Source organism: Canis aureus, chromosome 3 (assembly GCF_053574225.1).
Source record: "Canis aureus isolate CA01 chromosome 3, VMU_Caureus_v.1.0, whole genome shotgun sequence".
NCBI lineage: Eukaryota > Metazoa > Chordata > Mammalia > Carnivora > Canidae > Canis > Canis aureus.
This window is the reverse complement of record NC_135613.1, coordinates 34,867,002-34,893,608: the sequence shown is the minus strand read 5'-3', so window position 1 is coordinate 34,893,608 and position 26,607 is coordinate 34,867,002. Positions and strand designations below refer to the sequence as shown.

At 39.3% G+C, this 26,607-nt stretch overlaps 1 protein-coding gene across 4 annotated transcripts in view; it reads left to right on the top strand.

Moving 5' to 3' along the window:
• USP24 (ubiquitin specific peptidase 24) overlaps window positions 1–26,607 on the top strand; it is a 135,262-nt gene that overhangs the window by 83,812 nt on the left and 24,843 nt on the right. For all 4 annotated transcript variants that reach the window (XM_077891909.1, XM_077891910.1, XM_077891908.1 and 1 more), the window contains 20 exons: window positions 225–380; window positions 2,838–2,908; window positions 3,610–3,770; window positions 6,549–6,610; window positions 8,944–9,135; window positions 10,138–10,255; window positions 12,451–12,595; window positions 14,804–14,923; window positions 15,828–15,953; window positions 16,565–16,663; window positions 17,523–17,605; window positions 18,487–18,628; window positions 18,835–18,954; window positions 19,288–19,508; window positions 19,870–19,994; window positions 21,521–21,662; window positions 22,154–22,304; window positions 23,256–23,351; window positions 24,003–24,106; window positions 25,652–25,765. In XM_077891909.1, coding sequence (XP_077748035.1) covers window positions 225–380; window positions 2,838–2,908; window positions 3,610–3,770; window positions 6,549–6,610; window positions 8,944–9,135; window positions 10,138–10,255; window positions 12,451–12,595; window positions 14,804–14,923; window positions 15,828–15,953; window positions 16,565–16,663; window positions 17,523–17,605; window positions 18,487–18,628; window positions 18,835–18,954; window positions 19,288–19,508; window positions 19,870–19,994; window positions 21,521–21,662; window positions 22,154–22,304; window positions 23,256–23,351; window positions 24,003–24,106; window positions 25,652–25,765 — 2,548 coding nt within the window. The remainder of the gene's footprint in view (window positions 1–224; window positions 381–2,837; window positions 2,909–3,609; window positions 3,771–6,548; window positions 6,611–8,943; window positions 9,136–10,137; window positions 10,256–12,450; window positions 12,596–14,803; window positions 14,924–15,827; window positions 15,954–16,564; window positions 16,664–17,522; window positions 17,606–18,486; window positions 18,629–18,834; window positions 18,955–19,287; window positions 19,509–19,869; window positions 19,995–21,520; window positions 21,663–22,153; window positions 22,305–23,255; window positions 23,352–24,002; window positions 24,107–25,651; window positions 25,766–26,607) is intronic.

Genomic DNA, 26,607 nt, shown 5'->3' with positions numbered 1-26,607 from the left:
CTTCAACTGAGCTTTGCCTCAAAAGCACATGTTGAGTGCCTGCAAATACACTGTTTTTAGAGCAGTCGGGGTCAAATAAAGTAATTATCTCTCATTTCTTAGACCAGAATGTCTTTTGGCACAGTTTAATTTCACTTGAGGCTTCTGGAGCACATTGAAAGGATGTTCTAATACCATGAGGGTCCTTTGGGGTCCACAGTAACCATCTGCTTTCCTGTTCCCAGGAAGCAATTGCAGCTCTGGGAGTGAAGGGGACCCAGCAGCCCTGCACGCGGGCATCTGTGTGCGACAACAATCTGTGTCCACCAAAGACTCGCTGATTGCCGGGGAAGCTCTGTCTCTTCTTGTTACATGCCTGCAGCTACGGAGCCAGCAACTAGGTATGCAGGAGGTTTGTTTGCCATTCATCTCTTTTTTTTTTTTTTTTTTTTTAAAGATTTTATTTATTTATTCATGATAGTCACACAGAGAGAGAGAGAGAGGCAGAGACATAGGCAGAGGGAGAAGCAGGCTCCATGCAGGGAGCCCGATGTGGGATTCGATCCCGGGTCTCCAGGATCGCGCCCTGGGCCAAAGGCAGGCGCCAAACCGCTGCGCCACCCAGGGATCCCGCCATTCATCTCTTTTAGGGAAAAGCCAGGTTTCTGTTGGGAACTATGTACATTCCTTCGTAGAGAAGGTCATGCTGACAGAAATGAAATGAAAAGGGGGGGAAAGCTGGCAGGTGGAATAGGTAAGAATAGAGTGGTTAAATTCTGAACAAGTATTTATTGAGCACCTTCTGTATAGAGGGCTCCACAGTAGGTGTTAAATGGGCAGTACATCTGCCCTCCAGGAGCTTACTGTCTAGTTGGGGAATTAAGACAGCCCAGATTTATAGGTCATAAACTATAGAATTAGAATTATGTATCAGTCCCTAAACTGATGATGACTTTAGCATTCAAAGTTAAAAAACTTCAGACCTGCCCTTGTATCTTCATTTGTGGGCTTTGGCAAACTGGGGCTGTTATTAATACACTTTAATACTAAAACACCCCAGGGCCTGGCCCCTCATCACTGTCTTTTCTCTGTGTATGCCCCTTCTCCCCGTGATCTCATCCACCATCACAGCCCAAAATATCCTCTGGTGTCAGAATGCACACATTGTCTGAATGTGGAACCACAGCCTGGACCACAGCCCTGACACCTCCACTTGGTTCTCAGGTAGACTCCTCAGGCTTGACGTGTCTATAGCTGAACCACTTAGCTGGCCCGTATCATGCAGGAGTTTTCCCAGCTCAAGTCATTCTTTTCGTTGCTCTGTCCAAAAACCTTAGAGTTCTCCTTGATTCCTCTCACACACCGGCTTCTGTCAGCTCATTCTTCTTTCAACTATGTCAGATTCCACCCTCTGTTACCGCCACTGTTACTCACATCTGCTCTAGCATCACCCTTAGTTCAAATCATAGCAGTAGCCCCCTAGCTGATCTCCCTGCTTCTACCCTTGCAGTTTATTCTCCACACAGTAACCAGAGAGGACCTCCTAAAATGTAAGTCAGATTATATCACTCCTGTTTAAAACCCAGCAGCAGTTTCTCAGTTCACACTGAGTAAAAGCCAAATCTTAACTAAGGCCAGACAGAGTCTACCCCTTTAGCACCTCTGTACCTTCACCTTCTACTGTGCTCCCCCCTCACTCACTGTGCTTTGGCCACTCTGGCTCCCTGGCTGGTTCCCAAGGCTCCAGGCATATTCCTGCCTCAGGGCCTTTGGCACTGGCTGTTCCCTCTTCCTGGTATGTTCTTACCCCATCTTTCACACATGGCACTCTGCTTCATTTCCTACAGTGTGCTTAATCTCACCCTCTTAGTGAGACATTTTTCGACCACAGCCCTCCTGTCATCCCAGCATGACACAATTCCCTTGTTTCTTCTCTATCACTTATCATTGTATAGCATAGCATATAATTTATTTACTTATCTTGTTGTCATCATCCCTCCCCACCTAGATTGTAAGCTCCATAAAGACAGACTTTTGTCCATTTAGTTCCCTACTGAATCTCTCACGTTCAAACACAGCCCAGTGTGTAGTAAGCCCTCGATAAATATTTAGGAATACAGTCTTAACATTTCCACTCTTAAAAGTTGTTCCAACACACAGAAGCCCTGCTCTTCCTTGTTATTACTGATTCAGACCACTTGTTATATAGAATTAATGACTATTACGTGTTTAGTATAACATTCGTACTTATAATCAAGGTAAATCTAGAAAAAGTTAGACGTTTGTAGAATAGTAATGTTGTAGTCAAAAGTGTTTACTTTGAGCAAGAGTGCTTTTGAAGACATATAAGAAGTACAAGTCATTATGAAATGCTTTTGAACAAATGCCATACTCATAGTTCAATTTTCCTGTAATTGTTTAGTTTTAGAGGTATTTTCAAGTCAGGATGAAAAAAAAAGACAGTTTTGTTTCAAGCTTTTTTTATCATTTGTAATTTCATTGTAGAGTATTGATAGTTTATCAAGTCAGGACATACTTGCCCTGTAACTGGTATGCATGAGGCTGAAATGTGGAGACACAGAAATGGCCAAGCCATGGCCTCGCTCTCAGGCATCTTTGGCTCTTGTGGGGGAAATTCAGAGATGTGGAGGCAGTTGTAGAAAGTACTGAATTCAAGTCCAGGTAGAAGAAGAGATGAAGTCCAGGTAGAAGAAGAGATGAAGTCCAGGTAGAAGAAGAGATGAAATTCTGCTGTAGCTAAGGTTAAAAAAGTATTCAGAATTTTTGAAATTTTGAAAATGCATTTCCTAACTTAGTTCCCTCCTCCTCCCCCTAATTCTCCCTATTCTTATCATCAGCATCTTTCTATAACTTGCCCTGTGTTGCTGATTTTATTATTGATATTCTGCTCGGATCGCCAAGTGCTGAGGTAAGAATTGTTTACGTTACATAAGACACACACACACGCACACACACACACGCACACACCGCCCCCGGTCCTCTTCTGTCCGGGGCCCTCTGCATACCTGTGACACTGCATGTGTAGGCCGGAAGGCCTGGCACCTGGTCCTCTCAGGAAGTCCTACAAAGGGGGCGTAGACCACTCTGGAAGCAAGGTGACCATTCAGACGCTCTGCCCTCCCTTCTATTCCATATTCCACTGGAAGTTCAGAGATTAGTGCTAAGATTAATTTGTATTTGTTTATAACAAATAAAATGTTACAGCCAATGTTGAGCATCCACAGCTGGCTTTCAGTGTCAACATGCTGGTCAAAATCAGGGAAGACCAACGAAGCCACAAATTACCCACTAGATTTTATAATTCTCATTTTCTTCTATGACCTTGAAAATTAACTCTCAAATACTTGGAGAGTTTTTTCTTATATTCATGTATAGTAAATTATAAAACTGTTGAGTAAGAGAAGAGAATAATTTGGGAAATCAGTGCTCAGACCATGTTTGTTTTTAATCAGCCCCAATCTGTTCAGTGTAAACGTTACTATCAGTGATTAAGATGTTCACAACCTTAGAATATCCCTCAGAGTATGGACTTGGGAGGAAGATCACTTTTCAAGCAGTCTCTAAGTGTCAGTTGACCTGTGTTGTTGGCCACTGATGATGTAATTTCAGATTCGCCGTGCTGCCTGTGACCAGCTGTATACTCTGAGTCAGACAGATACTTCAGCTCACCCAGACGTACAGAAGCCAAACCAGTTTCTCCTCGGGGTGATCCTCACAGCTCAGCTACCTCTCTGGTCCCCAACTAGTATTATGAGAGGAGTCAATCAGAGGTACGTAATCAAGATGAAAAAGCTCACGTTATACAAAAAGAGAATGATGCTTTGCCTGTTGTTACCCTGAAACCCATGTTCATTATTGAGATGACAGAAGAATTTCTCCTTTCCTCTTAGAATATTTGTATCCTGAAAGAAGGCATTGCAATTTTTACTATCCCCTTTCAGGACAGGGGAGTTAGAGGAGACAATACCAGGCTTCCTTCCCCTTGAATCACTTCCATCTCCCACCTCTGCCGGACCTGGTCCACCACCCCCAAGGGAAAGAGGGGCTCACCTGCTTGGTGAGAGGCTGAAACTATTGGAGCCCTATCACTTTATGAAGATCATGCCTGTCAGGTTCTTGCGTATATCACTCTCAGAGTGATTCAGTGAGAGCAGGTATGCTCTTAGAGTCGGCATACCTCCTGACTCCATATCTAGATGTAGCTTGGGTGTCCGTCTAGCTTTCTCCCTTGGTTTTACACGCGCCTGGGCATGGAGGGAATCTGTGGTCCAGGCTGATAGAATGGCTTGGGTGAGTCCATTCTGCCCACTGTGCTGTACATCTGTGGGCTAGCCTGCGGGCAAGGCTGCTTTGGTCTAGGCCCAGGATGGAGGGCCGGAGATCCCACAGCAACCTCCACTGACTTCAGCTTAGCTTTACCAGAGAACCCTTATCATAGTGCTTATAAGGTACCACTGAGATGAAATCAGTATCTACTTTCCTTGTGTACACGCTTTACAAATTAGAGCTCTGGAAGGGAAGAAATACTAGAGCTACTCCAATCCCCCCTAAGTTTGGATAAGTATCCTGACCCCCAAGTTTGTATCCAGGCTTGGTCTGTTTAAGCGTAAGTTCAAAGGCATTAAGTATATTCTCATTATCATGCAACTGTGGTCACCATCCACCTCTTGAGCTTTCTCATCATCCTAAACTGAAACTCTGTACCCATTAAGTCATGAAATGAAAGACTGATATATTCGACTCCATAAAAATTAAAATATTCTAGGTGGAAAAAAATACCATAAAGTCAAAAGTCAGTTCACAAACTGCTGAATAGATTTGTAACATGTGACAGACAAGAAACTCATTTTGATAATATATATAAGAAGCTATTAGAAATCACTAAACAAATGACCCAACAACCAAATTGAAAAATGGGCAAAGGACATGAAGAGATAGTTCAAGAACAGATGTAAGGTTTTTTGTTTTTGTTTTTTTTTATTTTATTTTTAGATTTGCTAGAATTTTTTTTACTGCAACAAAATATAAATAAAATTAATCATTTTACTCAATTTTAAGTCTATAGACCAATGCCATTAAGTACACATACACAATACATATTGTTGGACAACAGTCCCCACTACCCATTTCTTTTTCATCTCAAACGGAAACCCTTTACCCACTAAACAGTAACTCCTTTATTCCCCCTCCCTTTGTTCTGCTCTTTCCAGGTTCATCCATGTCGTTGCATCTATCAGGGTTTCATTTGTAATTAATACTGAAAAATATTTCCTTTATCTGTTCTTTCTTCTGTTGCCTGTGTTTTTGGCATCATATCTAAGAAATCATCACCAAATGCAGTCTCATGAAGTTTTCCTTATGTTTTCTTTTAAAGTTTTTATAGTTTTCACTCTTACATTTATGTGTTTAATCCATCCAAGTTAAGTTTTATATATGGCAGAAAGTAAGGGTCCAGCCTCATTCTTTTCCATGTGGGTAATCCAGTTGTCCCAGCATCTTTTTCTCCCACTGAATGGTTTTGACAACTTGGTGCCATACAGCATGCTAAATTCATTGCATATATTTATCATTCAATCCTCACAAAGGACAAATGAGTTTGACAGTTTTATTATCTCCTTAACAGTCATAATTCTTGGTTCATTATCCATTCTTCTCATTGTGTTATTCTTGAGCCTTCTATGGATGCACATGTGTGTTTATTTCTAACACTCTAACAAACATTTTAGAAATTAAAAACCAAAGAAATTGGCCCTAGACATCCAACTGTAAGTAGTGGAGCCAGGATTAAAACCAAGGTCCCTTGACTTTAAAGCTTGTGTTCTTCACTACTGTAATTGCAGAAAAGTTTCTCTGGTCATCTTGGATGAAACAATTTACCTTTCTCTTTCTTCTTTGACTCCACTTTATTTTTCTTAGTATCACCAGTTAACATGTATTTTTTTAATTTGTTGTCTGCCTTTTTTGTTCTTTGTCAACTGTTCTCTAAAATAGTTCCAGGTATATAGTAGGTGCTTCATAAATATCAGTTGGTATTTGAATGAATGAGTATAGTCAGTGCATGATGTGTGCAGTCAGTCCGTACATGATTACAAATGGGAGATTTATTAAGTTTCCTCTCTGCACTATTATTTCTGTAGTATATCTGTATTAGCAAATTCATTAGTGTGCTTTTTGCTAAGATACTGAAGTTGAATTAATGTAAAAGATTTTTTTATGCTTAGGAAAATTCAACTATTTTCTGAGCCTGTTCTCACAAGGAAAATGCTTTTTCTTTTAAAATTGACCTTTATTGGGCAGCCCCAGTGGCTCAACGGTTTAGTGCCTCCTTCGGCCCAGGGCCTAATCCTGGAGACCCGGGGTGGAGTCCCACATCAGGCTCCCTGCATGGAGCCTGCTTCTCCCTCTGCCTGTGTCTCTGCGTGTGTGTGTGTCTCTCACTCTCTTTCTCTCTCTCTCTGTTGTGAATAAATAAAATCTTTAAATAAACAAATAAATAAATAAATAGAATTGACCTTTTTTAATAACTTGAAATGTTATCTGTTTTTTAGACTATTATCTCAGTGTATGGAGTATTTTGATCTAAGGTGCCAATTATTAGATGATCTGACAAGTAAGTAAATGTCTAAGTTTGGTTTGTGTAGGGGGAGGGGAGAGAAAAGAGTAGAAAAGAAAGCTAAATGGACATTTCTAAATCTGACTTAATATGTCTTCAATATAAATGAGATTATAATTACTGTTTGAAGTTGAATTTTATTTTCTTGAAAACAGCAGGTAAACTCATATACCAGTTCTCTCTTCTGGCATATACCCAACCATTAATGTGTTGAGAAGATTTGTTGATCTTAAAAATTGCCAAAGGACCTATGTTTTAATTACACTGATACAGAACTACTGGGAAGAAAATTTCTGTCTAGTATAGTGAATTCTGACCATTTTAAAGGTCTATATTGAAGGAAAAAGTCAATCACTGTTGAGGTATGTTATAATAAAAGAAGTAAGTTGGGCAGCCCTGGTGGCGCAGCAGTTTAGTGCCGCCTACAGCCCAGGGTGTGATCCTGGAGACCCGGGATCGAGTCCCACATCGGGCTCTCTGCATGGGGCCTGCTTCTCCCTCTGCCTGTGTCTCTGCCTCTCTCTCTCTCTCTTGCTCTGTGTCTCTCATGAATAAATTTAAAAAATCTTAAAAAAAAAAAAAATAAAAGAAGTAAGTTATTTAGTGTTAAATGATTGAAATATTGTTAGAAATTTTGGTGTTAGAGCATTCAGATTTTTATTATCTGCATTTACTCTCATATAATGCATATGTATGTTGGGATGCTCTGTGTAAATTTTAGGTGTTCACATCAAGAGTTTATTTATTGCCCACTCTCTACATAAAAGATATGCTTCAGCTTATAGAAAATCCATAAAAATCAGGATGGACAAAAGTATTCATGGAAATACTAATTGGAAAAGAATGTCAATACCCAGAGGTTAGAAAGAAATTCTTGCATGTATGTGGGCTTTAAAGCTCCACACAATCAGAATTTTGTTGTGAGGTTGCTGGAAACAGAGGTAAACAAGAAACTATATATTAGTGGTTTTCAGTACCCTAGAAGAAAACTGAATGGTTTTGCAAAAGAAACAGATTTTTTTGCTTCCAGGTAAATCGGGAAAAACCTCGTGCAGAGGTTTTTGTGTCATGGAAATGGGAGGACGTAATGACTAGTAAACCTCAGCAGAGGTCTCTAAGGCAGATGCCTTCCTCCGTGTCCCAAGTGTTTTTTGAAGGTGGGAGACACAGCGCTCTGAGCAGTGCAGTGAAACAGTGGCTGTGGAGCCTGAGATCATGTAGTTAGAGTGCACGTTTGTCATCTAGACCAGATGGATGGATGACATGGCCATCTAATAGTCTAGCCGAGTACCACGTTGTTCAGCCAAGCTTCTGGTGAAAGCTGGGCAAGCAGCCAGCCAGGAAGGTATACTCTCTGGCTTGAAATTGGAGAGGTTGCTCTGTTCTGCTTCTCAAGGCCTGGAACCATGAGTTGGCTCCACACATAGAACTTAAGAAGTCATGAACAAGTTATTCATATAGGCCTTCCTGTGTCACTGATCAATGAGTGATCCAGGATCCTTTATTGGGATGTTGAGGGTAGTGTGGGAATATGTCTGGAAACAAGCAGTATTTACCATTTGGCAGGTATTTGGTATATGCCAGTGCCTATGCACTTCATACCCAGCACCCTGCAGTGTAGGTGTCAGCCTCGTTTTATAAATAAGAAAACAATGACCCACAGTGAGTAAATGGGTTCATGTCCAGCGCCAGTCCCATTCTTACCATGACGTAGCCCTTTTCGCCTCATGCTGTGGGACTTTACCACTTATGACTATAGTGCCATACTTCCTCTTCTCCCCATCTTCCAAGATGGAATCTTGCTTTACTCCTTGTTGAGAGGGGAAAGTAAGAGAACTCATTAAAACAGAGCAGAGTGGTTCTCTGGGGTTTGGTGCACTGTCTGGAAACACTGTGCTCTGCTGCTGTGCTATGGACCTCCTCCTCCTTTGCAGGACTTCTTTGGCCTAGCTGATACCACTAGAGCCTTGGCTCTCCTCGTACCCTCCATCCTTCCCTTCTCTAGAAGGATGTGCTCCCAGGAGATACCTGCTGACACTTTCCCCCCACCTCCCACTCTCACCCTGAGACCAGGAGCTTCCCCTTCATGACCTGCACAGAAGGGCCCTCACAACATACTTCATTTAGGACTAAGACAGTGAGGAAGGAGTGAGTACCCATGCACTGTCGTAGTCCTTGGCGCAGCAGCTTCACCCCAATTGTTAATGACAACTTTCTCAGATCTACAAAATGGAGGGTTGGGATATGACTTTGCCTGCTCTAATTCAGGATTTGGAATCCATGAAAGAAAATCCTTCTTTCTTTGAAATGGATTGTTTTTTCCTTCTTAGCTTCAGAAATGGAGCAGTTAAGAATCAGCCCAGCTACTATGCTTGAGGATGAGATTACCTGGCTGGATAACTTTGAACCTAATCGCACTGCTGAATGTGAGACCAGTGAAGCAGACAACATCTTATTGGCAGGACACTTACGGCTCATTAAGACTCTCCTTTCACTCTGTGGGGCAGAAAAGGAAATGCTTGGTAATTATTGCTTCATCTTACCATGTGATAGAATATCTCAAGATCTTAACTATTGCCATAGTATTGTATGTAATTAGGAAAATAGGATAGGTGCTCCGTGTTCCATAGAAAATTGACACTTCAGGTAATAGGAAATAGTCTGGAATTTTAGTGGCTAACAAACTTGTGGTGTATTTTACCTGTGTTATTAAATCATGAAGGAACTTTATAATATTAAAAGCAGTTGGATCACATAACTTCTTAATAGCAAGTAAAAATTAATTCAAAGTAGGGTTTTCTCTTTTTTGCTATTTTGTATTTTATAAAATATTATTTATTGTATGTTTTACTTCTTTTAAGGGTAATTCTCATCTTGGAGGTAGCCCCCACCCACCACCCCCTGCATAGTGGGGTACATGAGTGTCCTGGGGTACACATATAACTTGGAAGGGCATATTCAGTATTATAAGCTATATTCAGAAAACAAGTCAAAACATTAATTATCACTTTTATCACACAAACTAAGCTCTATAAAAATCTTCTTGGCTACTGGGGATACATAGAAAAGAGTGATTCTAAACCAGGGTGAGAAGGGCACATCATTTTACCCAAAGAAGGCAAGATTTTAAAAAGTTTGAGAAACCCTCTGTGCCCACCCCCCACCCCCAAATGCCCAGAGTAAGAATTAATTGTTCACTCAAACCGTTCTGCCTTGTGGTGGTCTTGACATTTGTGTTTCCTAAGTGAAAGCATGGGTTCTTTCACTCCACTCTCTGCTCATAAAGGAAGGTGCCCTCACTTGTACATCTTTATTCCCTGTTCCCTGACTCTCCCTCCCATCCACACCCCTTTGCCCCACAGAGCTTTGCCACATACTAAGTGCTCAAAAAATAACCATTAAATTGAATGCCCTGCCATTGGGTGGCCTTGGGTGCCTTTGCTGCTCTGATATAAAAGTACAAAAACAGGATCTTTGAATGAAAATGTATTCATCCTCAACATGAATATTATGCTCTATTCCAGGTTCATCACTCATTAAACCATTGTTAGATGACTTCCTTTTCCGAGCTTCTAGAATTATTTTAAATAGTCATTCTCCAGCTGGCAGTGCCGCCATCAGTCAACAGGACTTTCATCCAAAGTATGGAAAATGCACGTTGTGTTCAGTTTTGGTAAAAATTCTAATTTGAAACTTTAGTCCAAAAAGATTTTCTTAACTTGGAGTTTGTCGTCCATCTTGTGAGTGTGTGTAGTTCTAAGGTATTATCCACTATATAAATAAATGCATGTAAAGGGGCTGAGGATAAAGCCTGCCTGGCACATAGTAAGTGCTGAGCCAGTATGCTGGTACCATTCTTATGAGATTGGAAGGATAAGTAACACATTATGTGGTTAACTTGGCTGGTAACAAATTCCAGGAGAAACTGAGATTGTAAGAATTCCATCCAAAGTGAAAGTAAATAGGCTCAGAATCTTGAGAGTTTCTTCTAGAAGGGACGTATAGGTGCTTTAGTGCATGAACTTTGTGATTTGCTGCGTATCACCTGTGTCCTGATAATTAAAACTACTAGTGATTTACTATAGTGGTAATTTTAGAATCAAATATTGTATTCGTTTTTATGGGTAGACATTTGAAAGATCTTTTTGTAATGATGACCCTACTTGGGTGCTTCTGGAAATAGGAGGAGGCCACTTCATGCTGCCATCCTTGCCTGCTCTGAATCCAACTTACTTTGTTCTTAGGAAAACCAGAATTTATTGAATAATCCTGAAGGAATTTGGGATTTGGTATTTAACCAGTGAAAAAAATTCCCATATAATTTCAGTGGTTATAAGAATGGGCAAGGCTTAACAAGCAATATTTCATGAACCCTTAAGCTATATCTTATCATGTATGACTATTTCTCCGTATAGATATTTCTTATTAGCAAAATCTGTTTTCAGGTAATAAACTTTCATTAGAACTCTTGCAGTGTGTCTCAGGCTGTGACTCCCATCCTCCTCCTGCCCCAGTCTTGTTCTAGAAGATCTGGTGCTAGCTCCATGGGAATCTTCTATTAAAGCAGTAATAGAAATACAGGAGTATTTCAGTTTTCAGTGAACAGAGAAATCTTCAGTAGTTTTTTGTTTCTTTCTTTCTTTCTTTGCTTTTTTTTCATTAATTTTTTAATTTAAATTCAGTTAATTATTAGTTTTAGAAGTAGAGGAATTTTTTTTAAATCATACACAGTGCCCTAATAAGAAAAGGCGGCATTTTGTTTCATCCCTCCCCTACGTACTGAGTGATGTTCATTTTATCACAATAACTCCCAGCCCTTTCCCACCTAAACCCTAAAGCCAGACAGAGATTCACGATACACAGAAGTATTTTCACAAATAATGTTTATTCTTATTAACACTAACAAAAGAACTTCTTAATGTTGAGCCTGTGTCTATGGTACCTCTGTTCGTTCTTTACCTGTCCTTTGCAACCCGGAAATCCATATAAGCAAAGGACAATGCCAGGTCCTGGCCATTGTCCTCAGGGTGTGCTGCAATGCTGGTCTAAGAGCTAGCCCCACAGCCCCCCGCTCCCCACCCTTCCCATGAACACATCTCCCACACTGCACTCCATACATGTTTCTCTCAGGGGTTGGATGTCCTCTTTTCTGTGTATCCTTCCTAACCTGTGATCTCAGTAATGGCAAGGTTGGCATAGGTGACAGAAATTACTGTCCATCCCCAAAATGATTTCTACTAAAGATGAGCAATATCAGAAGCCTTTGGTTTCCTGAAGAATGCTTGGTTACCTTTTATTGTCATTTTAAATAAATTAATTTGGCAAACCACATCTTTCTGTCTCCATTTTCTCAGCAAAATGAAGTTGATTTGGGTCCTTGAAGAATTTTTTATCTCCAGGCACATATAAAATGCTTATAGGCATTTATTCTGATTTGCATAGCTTGCATTTTCTGCCATTTAGATACTTGAATTTCAGGGTGATATTTACAAAAATCTTTCTTGCTTACCTACTTTGATTTTCAGACTCCATCCATTTTTTGCTGATCCAACCCTTAGATAAAAATACTCTGGAGTCCTAAGTGAGAGATTTTGCTCCTTTACCAGGCCAAGAAGATATTTAGCTCTCAACCATAACTCTCCCTCCTGTATTCCTGGCCTCTTCCTTTAAGTAAACACTCCCCGCCCTCGATTCCTAGAGCTCTGCCTTCAGACCTGATTAACCATGTTTGAGGAATTGCAGCTCTAATGCTTTCATTTCAAATGTTGATTTAGCTTAATGAACAATTTAAGTAGATTATTCACTGTTGGAATTGACTTGCATCTTTTGTTTTTTAGGTGTAGTACAGTGAATAGCCGATTGGCAGCCTATGAAGTCCTGGTGATGTTGGCTGATAGCTCACCTTCAAATCTGCAAATTATCACAAAAGAACTGCTGTCTATGCATCATCAACCCGACCCTGCTCTAACCAAGGAGTTTGATGTAAGTTTTCTAAACCCCAGTGCACATAGATTTTTTTGGAATAATCAATTAAACATACAGTTCTAAAGCCTATGATTGCATTATCCTAATCACAAAGAAAGTCAGTATTTGTTTGCTTATTTTGTTCATATACTTTAATCAACTATAAACTACTAAATTACTTTATTACTGTAGTAATACTATATTCCTCAATGGTAACCTTTTTATTAATTAAAAAGGGGACAATTTCAAGTCAGTTGATAATTACTCTCAGTAAGAAGTAGCATTTTAGCCTGTTTTTTGAGTAACTGGGTGACACAGTGCCGGGCACTGGAAATACAGACTCAGACGTTGGCTCTGTCACAGCACAGTCTACATTCAGTTAAATCCAGCTAAGATTTACTGAGTTTACCAGGCACTAATAGATGTCTTAGGCTTTTGGAGGTCAAAAATGAAGATAGGATTCTAGCCCTCAAGAAAGTCAGTGTATAATGGAAGAGATGGACCCGTAGGCAGATAATTTCAACATAATGTGATAAATTACAAGATACAGGTCATGTCCTGAATGCTCAACCAACAGGGCACTTTACCATCAGATGGTGGTAAGACAGAAAGCCTGTCAGAAAAAAGATGAAATTGAAAATAGAGCTTTGGGCACCCAGGTGGCTCAGTTTGTTAAGCCACTGACTCTTGATGTTAGCTCAGGTCACGATCTCTCAGGGTTGTGAGATTGAGCCCTGAGTCAGATTCCCCGATTAGTGGGAAGGATGCTTTTCTTTGCCTTTTCCTCCACCTCCCCACTTGTGTGCAAACGCTCCCCTGCCCAAGTAAATAAATAAATCTTTAAAAAAAAAAAAAAAAAAAAAAAACAAAGCAAAACTCTACCATCTCGCAAGCCAACTGAGGCAAGGTGGGAAGGTGATTTCCTTCCAGCAGAGAAGGATATATATGGGACAAGGCTCTGGAGCCATGCAACAGTTTAGGGATCTGCAAGAGAAGCACATCTGTGCTTTGGGCTACAAATCAATTACAGTTTAGATCTTAGAAATCACCCTGCTCTGTGTGTATGTCAAATGTTAGTGGAAAGTATGTCATACTTAGCAATTCCTTAAGGTCCAAAGGACCTATAGGTTTTAGACGGTTGGTTGTTACATGGACACAGGTCCTTGATATAGGCAGATAAGATGATTCTGAGTATGGCATTAGAACCAAGATTCTGCCGAAATAGCACTTCAAAATGTGTCATTTCAGTATACTTTTCCACTTGGAGAAGTGAAGTGTTCAATTTCATCCAAGATGTCTTTTCTAGATTATTTCTAACCAGAGAAGTATTGTAATAGGATCTACATTAGTACAACACATCTTTAAGTACAATGCAAGAGTAATTACCTATTAATTTCATTGTATGCTTATTCAAAGTTGTTCAATGGAAGAATGTTACTTTCTTAAAAAGGAAGGGAAGGAATATAAGCCTTCCTTGACCCTCCAGACTGGTCAGGATTCTTCATAGTAAACGCTTCATAGATCCCTATTTCTTTTTTGCCAGGTACTACCTCAATTTGTAAGTAGATATATTTACTTGATTGATGTCTGTGTACTCTACTAGATTGTGAGCTCCTTCAGATAAGAGAGCACATGTATCTCTTATATCCCTGGCTCAGTGCTTAGCACATTGTAGCTTCTTAATAAATATTTGTTGAATGTGGGCAGCCCCCATGGCCCAGCGGTTTAGCACCACCTTGGCCTGGGGTGTGATCCTGGAGACCCAGGATCGAGTCTCACGTCAGACTCCCTGCATGGAGCCTGCTTCTCCCTCTGCCTGTGTCTCTGTCTCTGTCTCTCCCTTCTCTCTCTCTCTCTCTCTCTCTCTGGGTCTGTCATGAATAAATAAATAAAATATTACAAAAAATATTTGTTGAATGATATTCAGTTGACGGAATACATGACTACTAAATGGATAAATAAATAAAAACACAATGTATTAAGTACTTTGAATAGAAGAGGAACACTGAGATAGTAATATTTTTTATTTGTATTAGCATCTGCAGAGGTACTTTAATAAGAATGTAGGTTTTGTTAGCATGACTCCTAACCTACTAGAAGGATAAATCTGTGAGTTTATTTCTTTTCTCTCTCAGACATCTCAGCGAGCCATGATGGAAATGTGTTGGTTGTTGGTGGCAGATACACTAATTCACTCTCTACTGTTTCTGCTCCTCTCTTTTCTAGTACCTTCCCCCTGTGGATAGCAGGTCCAGTTCAGGGTTTGTGGGGCTGAGGAATGGCGGTGCTACGTGTTACATGAATGCAGTCTTCCAGCAGCTGTATATGCAGCCTGGGCTCCCTGAGGTGATTTTCTTCTTCCTTCCTGTTTGGTATGAGAGATAATGTGTGCATGGCCTGAAAAGTGTCCCAGATTCATATATTGCATTTGGTATTTACTAAAACTAGACCTAACTAGGAATTCTTTAGTAGCTTCTGAAATAGGTGTAGACAACATGTTCATGGTCACGTGCTTTTATAAATCTGCTGAAAGAATATTTGACAGATAGACTTGACCAGTTGAGATTTTTGAACTAAGTTACTTACTCTCAAATTCTATTTCCATAAAATTACTAATGTTTTTAGTATTTTAGAAAAATTTAGGGTCTGTCATCAGTGCTCTATAATAGTTAACTCTTGAACAACACAGGAGTTAGGAGTGCTCACCCCCCAGTGCAGTAAAAAATGGGCATGTAACTTTGGACTGCCCTAAAACTTAACTACTAATAGCCTACTATTGACTGGATAGTCAAAGTTAACTCATATTTTATGTGTTATATGTATGATGTACTCTATTCTTACAATAAAGTAAGCTAGAAAAGAGAAAATACATTTATAGTACTGTACTGTACCCCCCCAAAAATCCATGGATAAATGGACCTGTATGGTTCAAACCCATGTTTAAGGGTGAGCATATACTACAAGCTCATTATATTGCAGTCAGTAGTTTTCAAAATACTCTATATGTATCATGCCATGTTTGTCTCAGAGAGATTACTAGTTCCAGTTTTTCATAATCAAATAGAAGCTCAAAGAAATGACTTCATGAGTCCACCGAAAGGAAATACTGAAGCTAAACATACTCAGAGTGTAGCCACATCCAAACATATACAGCATCAGAAAAGCAATGTGGCCAGTACACATACGTATGTCCACGTCGCCTGTGAAGCAGTGAACTCTTTCTAGCCTAATACACCTTGTTTCTGTTTAGTCGTTACTTTCAGTGGATGATGACACGGACAATCCAGACGATAGCGTGTTCTACCAGGTGCAGTCGCTCTTTGGGCATCTGATGGAAAGCAAGCTGCAGTATTATGTACCTGAGAACTTCTGGAAGGTATTTCACCCAATATCTCTTTAGATTTCAAGACGTCAGATATTTGGATCTAGTGGTAATTGTTTCTGTCTTTATTAACTCTAGACTAATCCCATTTCCAGGAACCTACAGAAGAATGGACTCTACCCCATTCTTCTTAAGATTGATGTTCAATTTCAAATGATTACAATATTAAGAATAGTCATTTATAATTTCTAGGGATTTGCTGATCTTAACGATTTTGAGTACTTCTCATGATTCTCATTTTAGCTCTTCAGAATATTTATTCAAAGTATTCCAATTTCACTAATGCTCTAAATAAAGAACATTACTCTGTTTCACGGGAGTACCTTGTATTTTCCCTCGTAGTTCGGATAGTTCTAAGACAGAAACTCTATGTTCTGTGGCCTCAGATCCCACCTGGTATGGTCTCCCAGACTTGTGATGGTTACACAGGGGCCAGGGACAAGCATAGGTAGCTGAACTCAAGCTTGTCTCATTTCAATAAAAATGTCTACTGCCCTAATAATGACCCTGGTTTTTAGAAGCATTTAAGTGCTCTTTCACATTTGTGTTCTTCTATATTCAGAAATTGCTACTTTTCATTTAACAATATATTTCTTATTGCATAGATTTTCAAGATGTGGAACAAAGAGCTTTATGTGCGAGAACAGCAAGATGCATATGAATTCTTCACTAGTCTTATTGATCAGATGGACGAATATCTCAAGGTAGAAGAAAATGTCACTTTCTCTCTGGACTCCCTCAAACTGTAATACGAGTGGAGTGTGGCAGGATTTGGGATTACTGTGAAACCGACAAATCAGAATCTGGTCATCTTTAATACCACGGCCATAATTCATTTCTTCTGGTGGGGTTTGAACATCAAAACAGACACAGATCACTACAATTATGGACTTCTTAATTCACCCAACATTTGATGGGAGTCTGTAGTTCCTAACCTGTGCTTCATACTCACCATCTGCATCTCATGCTCTTACTGTGGGTGCACTGAGGTAGCTTGGCCTCAGGACTGCTGCCCTGGCAGGGAACCTGACAGCCTGTGCATGTGCATGGCAGTCTGACTGCCAGAGAGGCTAGCTTACCAACCTAAAGTTTCCTGCCCCTACCTTGCATGACATGTGACAGATCCTAAGTGATGCTGCCTCCTAATTACAGGGCACCTCCCATCACTATCCTTATCTGCCCCTCCTCTCCTTAGGAGGTCCAAGTTATTTCCTTGTTCAGAAAACTCACGATCATAGCATTTTATCCACAAGAAAGGAGAAAAGATTGTGGAGAGTTGCTTCTAACCTGGTCATTGTCGCATGGGAAGAAGGATTCGGAATCATCACTGAGTGCTGTTTTTGTCACCAGCTGCCATTGGCCTCTTCTCCTCTTCCTTTGCCAGTGGAGCCAGTGGGTTCTAATCCTCCCATTCAATCCCAGCTTAAACTATCACCATGACTCAGTGTATTTTAGCTGTTAACTTGAAATTTGCACTTTAGCTTAGGTCTAAATAAAATTCTATATAAGTGACCTGCAAATTCTCAGGGCATCAACTAAAATTCTAACATTTTATTCCAACAGAAAATGGGGAGAGACCAAATTTTTAAGAATACTTTCCAGGGCATATATTCTGATCAGAAGATCTGTAAAGACTGTCCTCACAGGTAAGTGAAGATATCATTGACATCAAAACTGACCCTCTTCAGTTTTTTTTTTTTCCTCTTAATTGGTAGTACTTTGTTCATTAATTTTCATCCATATTTTACTTGACTAAAGTGACAGTAGATAAAAATCTGAGCTATTATCTTTTTAATAGTATTTTTATTCCAAAAGCTACTATAACAGTTTATTGATATATTTGGTTTCAGCCAAGTTCTAGAATATTCAGATTCATGAGCATCACCATGCTTAATATTTTTTTTTACCCTACTTAGTATAAAGTAAATCATGATGCAAGCAGAAGCTTTCCTATATAAAAAAAAAAAAAGAAGAAGAAGAAGCTTTCCTATAGAGCTTTAAGAGTACTTTAAGTTTCATATGTAAACACATGGATTTCCATTGGAAGTCATAAATCTTCAAACAAAATTACGTATTCTCAGAGTTATCCTAATACAGATATCAAACTTGGAAGAAATATTTTTGCAGTAGGAAAAGGATTCAGTACTAAGGTGAAAACATGGAAGTTGCCATTTGGCTACAGTAGACTGTACATGATCATCCTTTTTAAATACTTCTAGCATGTCATGAATCGTGCATTGTTGTAAGACTTGCAGATCTCTCTCTTCAGTGGACCTATAAATGTTTATTGAATTAAGTTTCTCTGGTTTCTATATCTAAAATTTCTTTGCTGAAATTCATAACTTTAAGTCATTTCTAGTTAACAAAAATTGGCATTTTTATTTGGCAGTGTAATTTTAAAAGGATGAGGGACAGCATTGGTTAATTTCAGAATTTCAGAATGTAGTTCTGTGTAGACTCTCGTATTGTGGTAGTTTCAAGATCTTTAAATTCTACTGTTTGTTTTTCCTGTGATTTTCCTAATCAGATACGAGCGTGAGGAAGCTTTCATGGCTCTCAATCTTGGAGTTACTTCTTGTCAGAGCTTGGAAATTTCTTTGGATCAGTTTGTTAGAGGAGAAGTTCTAGAAGGAAGTAATGCATATTACTGTGAAAAGTGTAAAGAAAAGGTACCACATTTCCCTTTTTTAGAAAACAATTGATTTGTTATTCATTTGTGTTTTATGTAAGGGCAATGTTAAGCTCCTATTGTTGCTAAGTTGCGTCATTACCTGTTTTTGCATGGGCAGGAGAGGCCTATGGAAATCTCTGATCTTTGTATGATTTTGCTGTTTTATTTCCTCCACGAAAATAATTGGGTTTTGCTTTTCTTTAGAGAATAACCGTGAAAAGGACCTGCATTAAGTCTTTACCTAGCGTCTTGGTAATTCACCTAATGAGATTTGGATTTGACTGGGAGAGTGGACGCTCCATTAAATATGATGAACAGATAAGGGTAACTTATGTTTTCCCCCTGAAATGTCTTAAAATGATGACCTCACTTTCTTTTCTGCTGTTTATTTTTACATGTTTAACTTTGGCCTCCACTGTGAAAGACTGTCATCTCAGCATTTGGAGAAGTACACAGCCCCTTGTCTTAAGCAGCTGCCACCAGTAGACAGGCAGACATGTAAACACCCCTCCTATGTAGAAGTCATCCTGGTAATGGTGGAGAGGCAGTCCTAGCTGGAATTAGGAATACATATCTCTTATTTGAATCTGACTTCATGGGGCGTTGCTATATATGTGCCTCATCAACACTAATTTGGTCTTTTTTGCTTTTAAATAGTTTCCCTGGATGCTAAACATGGAGCCTTACACAGTTTCAGGAATGGCTCGCCAAGATTCATCTTCTGAAGTTGGTGAAAACGGGCGAAGTATGGACCAGGGAGGGGGAGGATCCCCACGAAAAAAAGTTGCCCTCACTGAAAACTATGAACTTGTCGGTGTCATTGTCCACAGTGGGCAGGCACATGCAGGTCACTACTATTCCTTCATTAAGGACAGGCGGTAAGAGGTTCTCACACCACTCTCCCCCCCTGCCCTCCTCTGTCCCTCCTCCACTCCCCTTGCCCTCCTCTGTCCCTCTCACACTCCCACTACCTCTCCTGTTCTCCCCCTGCCCTACTCTTACCATACGAACATAGTGCAAAGAAATTTTTGCATTGCTCTTTGGTCATATTTCATATTGTATTTTTAAAACTTAGTATAATTATATACCTCTTCAGTTTGAAAAGTTGTTTTAGAAATTTAAGTTTTTTTCTTATTTCCAAATAGTAAACATCTGCTTTATGTGTGACAATACATAGAGATAGAGGCTGGGGAGGGGCATGTCAGTTTTAATCATAATGTCTGTTTCTTTGGGCTTCAGGGGCTGTGGAAAAGGAAAGTGGTACAAGTTTAATGACACAGTCATAGAAGAATTTGACCTAAATGATGAGACCCTGGAGTATGAATGCTTTGGAGGAGAATATAGACCAAAAGTTTATGATCAAAGTAAGTATTTACAAATGGATATTTCCCATTGGTTTAAACTTTTTAACTTGCAGTTTTCTGTCAAATTGGAATCAGTATTCTTTACCTAAAGAGGTAACCTTTTTATTTTTACGTACCACTGCTCTAGCTATATAGATCCAGACACCTTATTGGCCAGAGAGAAAATGTTTGAGCTGCTTACAAAATGTTTTAAAACTAATTCCTTGAGATGCCTTGGTGGCTCAGTGGTTGAGTATCTGCCTTCGGCTCAGGGCGTGATGATGGAGTCCCACATCAGGCTCCCTGCATGGAGCCTGCTTCTCCCTCTGTCTGTGTCTCTGCCTCTCTCTCTGTCTCACATGAGTAAATAAATAAAATCTTTAAAAGAAATAAAATTAATTCTTTCAGCAGCCTTGAGGGAACAGGTGATGGAGTAAGTTAGGAGGAAGAAATGAGTATCAGGGAGAAACTAATGAACACAGAATTTCAACCTTAAAAATCATTTCAGAAGTACTTGTCCACTAAAATTCTCAAATTTCCTTTTCACTTACATAGAAGCACAATTAATTAGAGAAGACATCTCTAGCACCTGGGTTTTAAAACCATATATATTTAAAAAATAAAAATAAAAATAAAACCATATATATTCTGCAGTATGGCAAGTCTTTCCCCAGCCACGCCCCCGCCCAGAAGAAAGAGTATGAGCAAAAGGACATGACAGAATCCAATCAGAATTTGCTAATTGGAGGGGTAGGGACAGACATTTTATAGAGACTTTAGCATTTCTGAATCTGATTTTGCAGTATTCTAGGGGCATTTAAAAATTTCTACCTAAGTTTGGGATGAAGGGGAACTGGGGAAATAGATGAAGGGAATTAAGAGGTAGAGACTTTCAGTTAGAAAATAAATAAGTCTCAGGGATGGAAAGTTAAGCATAGGAAATAAAGTCAGTAATATTGTAATTAAGTTGTATGCAGATAGATGGTAACATTCTGGGAAGCATTTCATAATGTACGTAATTGTTAAATCACCATTGTACACCTGAAACTACTATTATATGTCAACTATACTTCAATTAAAATTAAAATAAAAAATTCTGCCTATATTAGATCCACGATATTAGATTTTAATACCATACCATGATAGTCCTGAGTCTAATAATAGTACCCATTAATGGTTAAAGATAATATCGTTGCCAAAATTTACCTAGATTTGGCTGTTCTATGCAGAAATGGTTAAGTGAGGCCAGTTACAATCCCATACTGCGCCACAAAACTTATTTTGAAATGTTATTTGCCTTTTGATTAAATCTAGACTTCCCCAGGAACATTTGCCATCTTTATTCTATTATCATACAACTTCCTTCCTGTTCCTCTGTGCCACCTTTCAAGTAATTCTAAACAGTATTATTGGTAAAAAGACAGATTTTACTTACACTTTGCATTTAACTTCTGTAAGTACTTGCTGGATTTATAGATCCTTTATTTTAAATTGCCAGACAAGAAAACCTTTTTTTATTTACAAAGACTTCCTGTCTTGTTACAAAGCAAACCCGTATACTGACGTCCGCCGAAGATACTGGAATGCCTATATGCTCTTCTACCAAAGGGTCTCTGATCAAAACTCCCCAGTATTACCAAAGAAAAGTCGAGTCAGTGTCGTACGGCAAGAAGCTGAGGATCTCTCTTTGTGAGTTTCTCTTCCACATAATTTGCTGTGCAATTTCAGTAGGTGGTCATTGTAATCTTGAGTATACTTTTTGGCATTTAAAGGTAATTTGTTAAATAGGCTAGAGGGAAATTCTAAAAAGAAAATAAGTAAATCCCTTTACCCCTTTTCTTATTGCTACCTGTTTATTATTTCCTTAGCAAGAGGTTATTTTGTGTCTAGAAACCTATATATAAATTATTTCATTCTAGAATTGCAGTTTTTTTCTGATCTCAGCATATATTGAGTACACTTTATGTCCAAAGTATAGTACTTTGCCAGCACTGTCAGTGTTCTTGTGTTTTTTAAGGTCCTATTGTCTATGAATTTGCATTTCCCTGTATTGGACCTAGAAAGTATGCGGTTTACTATTAAGTCTAGCACCCTTATATAAGTCTATATAAGTGTGCCAGGTTGTAGTAACTACTCCAGCAGCCACTTTACACCAGACAATTTTCTTATTTCATCCATAGGTCAGCACCGTCTTCACCAGAGATTTCACCTCAGTCGTCTCCCCGGCCCCACAGGCCTAACAATGACCGGCTCTCTATTCTCACCAAGCTGGTTAAAAAAGGCGAGAAGAAAGGACTCTTTGTGGAGAAAATGCCTGCTCGAATATACCAGGTAAGAGCCATACAAAAGGGAGAAAATTCAGATAAAAGTCAAAATCCACCTCATAGGTCCAGAAATATTCCTGCCAGCCTCCTCCTGGACGTGGCCGGACCTCGAGTACCTCATCCTAACTGCCTTGTCCCATGAGTCTCTTATACCAGATCACAGAGGTAGCCACAGACTCCAAGTGGCTGGCACTATTGTTGGCCTGCCGTGTGACTAGTGGGTGCCACAGGTGGATGAGTGGGAGGGCATGGACACACTGCTGGATTAACTTACTGTCTACAGAGGAAAAATAAGGTTCATACCTATGGTTTAAACTAATGTGACGGTGAGGACATTGAATATCTACTCTGTGCTTCATGCTTTAAATGAATCCTTAATTCTTAAAATGTTCTCGTGGAGTAGTGGGTTTTATCCCCATTTTTAAGATGGAAAAACTGAGCTCAGAAAAGGAGAAGTGACCTGCCAGTATCACAAAGCCAGGATTTAAATTCAGAATTGTCCAACTACCCATTCCAGGCTTTATATACTAAGTAATTAAAAGCTGAATAGCCAGAACCAGAGAATTTAAGAAAAGTTTGGAGTGTTTTATTTCAAGAGAAAGAATTAAGCTCTCCAATACAAGGAGAGCATGGAGTTAGTTGTATTTGGGAAAGCTCTGTTTATCCTTCAACCCAAAAGAGCAAGTTTGAATTCACTCGTCCTTCATATGGTGGTTTTCCTAAATTTCCCGAAACAGTTCGGTTTGATGAATAATAATTCACCTTTCACCTTCTTATATTTGAAAGGAAGATTTTCCTCTCTCCTTTTTTAAAATTTCAAAGTTCGAGAGAAGGGTTCTTGTGAATCCTTCTAACCTAATATAAAACCATTTTTGCCTAATGTACCATTAAAAATGTCTTTCATGTACTGAATATTTTGCCTTGTGTCTTAAAAATAATTACTAATTTTCTTTTGTAGATGGTGAGAGATGAAAACCTCAAGTTTATGAAGAATAGAGATGTGTACAGTAGTGATTATTTCAGTTTTGTTTTGTCTTTAGCATCATTGAATGCTGTAAGTACTAGTTGGCTTGTTTGTAGAGGACTAAGAAAGGAGCATAGTTAACTGTCAACTCAAGTGTTCAGTGACTCATCCTCCCCCTGCGCTGTTAGCACTCAGATTAGATGCCTGGAACATTTGCACAAACTTGTCACTTACTGGGTGATGTTAAAGTACAGGCAGTGCTCAGAATGTGTACTGCAGATTGTGAATAGGTACGGGTTTCCACACGCTGGCTTTTTCAAATGCTCTTCAGTTTTATAAAGAATCTAAGAATAGCCATGAGGTGAATGTTGGGCTTTGTGGAGATTAATTTGTCCTAATTTGTCATCAGACATTCTGACTCAAGATGAACTTCTAAGTACTTCTATTTCTTGAGTATCGTGATTATAATTTGCCAGTAACAGAAAAAACTTTTAGTCTGTTGACAGATTACTTACCATCCTGTGGTCTAAAGGCTCTATTTTGAGAGGGCTTCATAAAAGAAATGAAAAGGATGTCTTTTCTTAACCTTTTAAAAAATTTAAATGGAACACTTTCTATAATAAGCTGGCTAGATTTTCTTTTTAGTCCTTAATTTTATTATGTGTCATTATTCAGTTTATAATATGTAATAATCTATAAAACATCAACGTAAAATACCATCTCTTTTCTCCCTCTCCTCAGACTAAATTAAAGCATCCATATTATCCTTGCATGGCAAAGGTGAGCTTACAGCTTGCTATTCAGTTCCTTTTTCAAACTTACCTACGGACAAAGAAAAAACTCAGGTAAGAGGTGATGTTTTGATAGTCTTTTGTAGCAAAAGGTACTGATGAATTTAACTAAAACTGAATTTATAAATCAAAGCATTGTGAAGGCACCCAGTATATTCAAGTGCTTAAGACATGATTAATCCCTTCCTATCTTGAAGGGATTTCTAATCTCATAGGAAGGATGAATAAAGCAGAAAAAGCAAGGCATAAATGCCGTACATCTTTGGGAATTGGGCAAAATCCTATCCAGATGGATATGGGGATCGGGTTGGTGTTAAAGACATTGATATTCTCAGAGGACTTTGGAAGGCGAAAGTAGAGAAACAAAGGGAATAATTCTCGGTGAAGGGAAAACCTGAGTATTGGACAAGACTTACCAAAGAACCATGAATGACTAGTATTTTGCTCATACATGTAAGGAACTCATTGGAAATGAGATCAGATGCGGGGTTGGATGACCACATTGTATGTCCTGAGCACCACAGAGGGGAGTTGGGACTGCATTCAGTGGGAGATCGTGGAGTGTTTTTTATTGTAGTGGGGCAATACATTCAGAGACACTCTAGATTTTGATTGGATGTTATCCACCATTGGTTATCTTCAGCACCTGGAAGGTGCCTGACACATTGTGGGTTCCAGGTAAAATTTGCTTCATTATTGGGTGAAGGGTGAAGAATAGTTGCACACTGGCTGGAGCCAGGTGCCCAGAACAAGGAGAGTCTCGAGGTGAGGAAGACAGGGACAATTAGAGCAGCGCGGTTCTGTCCTCCCCTCTGCGGGTGAACTTTTCCAACTATGCAGAGGTTTGGGGAAAGATGTTGCAGGCAAGAGACACTTGAGAAGGAACAAATAGAATGGCTTTCAACTTCATTTTTATGTGTGATAAAGATATATTAAATGATACCTTTTGTTATTATTTAATTGAAAAAGAACACATACTATATTCCTTTTAATGTCTGGCATAGAACTAAGGAAATGTCATTACTTTTATTGTGAAATTTGTTCAAGCTGTCTGTGCATTGCAAACTTGCATTTTCATCTTGTTTGTAATTACCATTTTGGGGCATGAGGAAATAGAAGGAGTGTTACAGGAGGTCACAGGCAGTATAGTCATTATGCTTCTTTGTCTACCCAAATGTTTTTATTCCATAAAGTAGGGTATTAATGATTGTAGCAATGAAATATAAAAATGTTGTAGTAACCTATTCTGAAAGTGGACATTTTACAAATGTAAATTAAGCAAAACAAAAGGCCACAGTCATTTTTCCCAATTGAAGTTGTTTGAAGAAGATGCAGAAGATAAAAGCTAAAGTCTTAAGACTTAAGTTTCTTCACATTTTTGCGCGGGGGGGGGGTGGGGGGGTGGGGGGTGGGAGGGAGTAGAAAAAATGCCAATCCATGGCTGCTGAGGTGCATGGAGCCATGTTGTTAATCTGCAGTCACTGGGTATCCATTCACCCTCTACCCCAACTCCCTGAAACAGGTTAAATCACAGTGACACTCTGTGGGGTCATTTACTGGGGCTGTACTCCTTACATGTCTGTCTATGCTTTTTTAAAGGGTTGATACTGAAGAATGGATTGCCACTATTGAAGCATTACTTTCCAAAAGTTTTGATGCTTGTCAGTGGCTAGTTGAATATTTTATTAGCTCTGAAGGACGAGAATTAATAAAGTAAGTGTCAAGATCTTTTAATTAAAAGAAATCTGTGCCTCTTCCACTGATTTAGAACTGCTCTTTCTTGTAACTATTTTTATTTCTTCTTGAAATTACTTTTCTGATTGGAGTCAATTTTGACCTGTCTTCAGTAGAAGCATGAGGAAAGTTTTCAGGTCACTCTAAAGTCATTCTTTCTAAAACCATCTCCGTTGGACTAGACTCAGACAAGTGTTCGGTGAGCACAAGGAGAACATGTGTGCACATCGCTACATGCTCACCGGCAAGCATGACCTGAACTCCTGCTGTGGCTCAGGAGATTCCAGAATATGTGTCCCCTCCCTCAGGGATCCACTGTCTGATGGCAAGGAAGGGAGGCTAACGATTCTTCGTTACTATACCACAATATTGTCTATGTTTGGATTCTGGCAAAAATACTGTTTTTCAAAAACTTACTGATATTGTAACACCTGTGGTAGTATATATTTACCTATGTACCTGTAATAAAAAATACTTTGCCTTTTTTGGTAAAGAATCAAGATGTTCAGTCACCATGGATGTTTACACCGTACTCCCAATCATCCAGCTTCTCTTGTCCTTGATAAGTTTAGCACTCCTGCAGGGGCACCCTGATCTCAGTATCCTTTGTTCCTAGTGGGCTCCTTCGCTGCCCATTCCACTATACCTCTTCACTCCTCGTGTCTACCATGCCAGCACACCCCACTTCCAGCTAAGGACCTTGCCTCAGACTTTGCTGAGAAAGTACGAGTCACAGATGAGCAGCCCTCTTTCCTCGGCACACCAGAGCCTGGTCTCATCTCTTTTCCTCCTTACTATGAAGTGTCCTCTCTCCTCTCAAA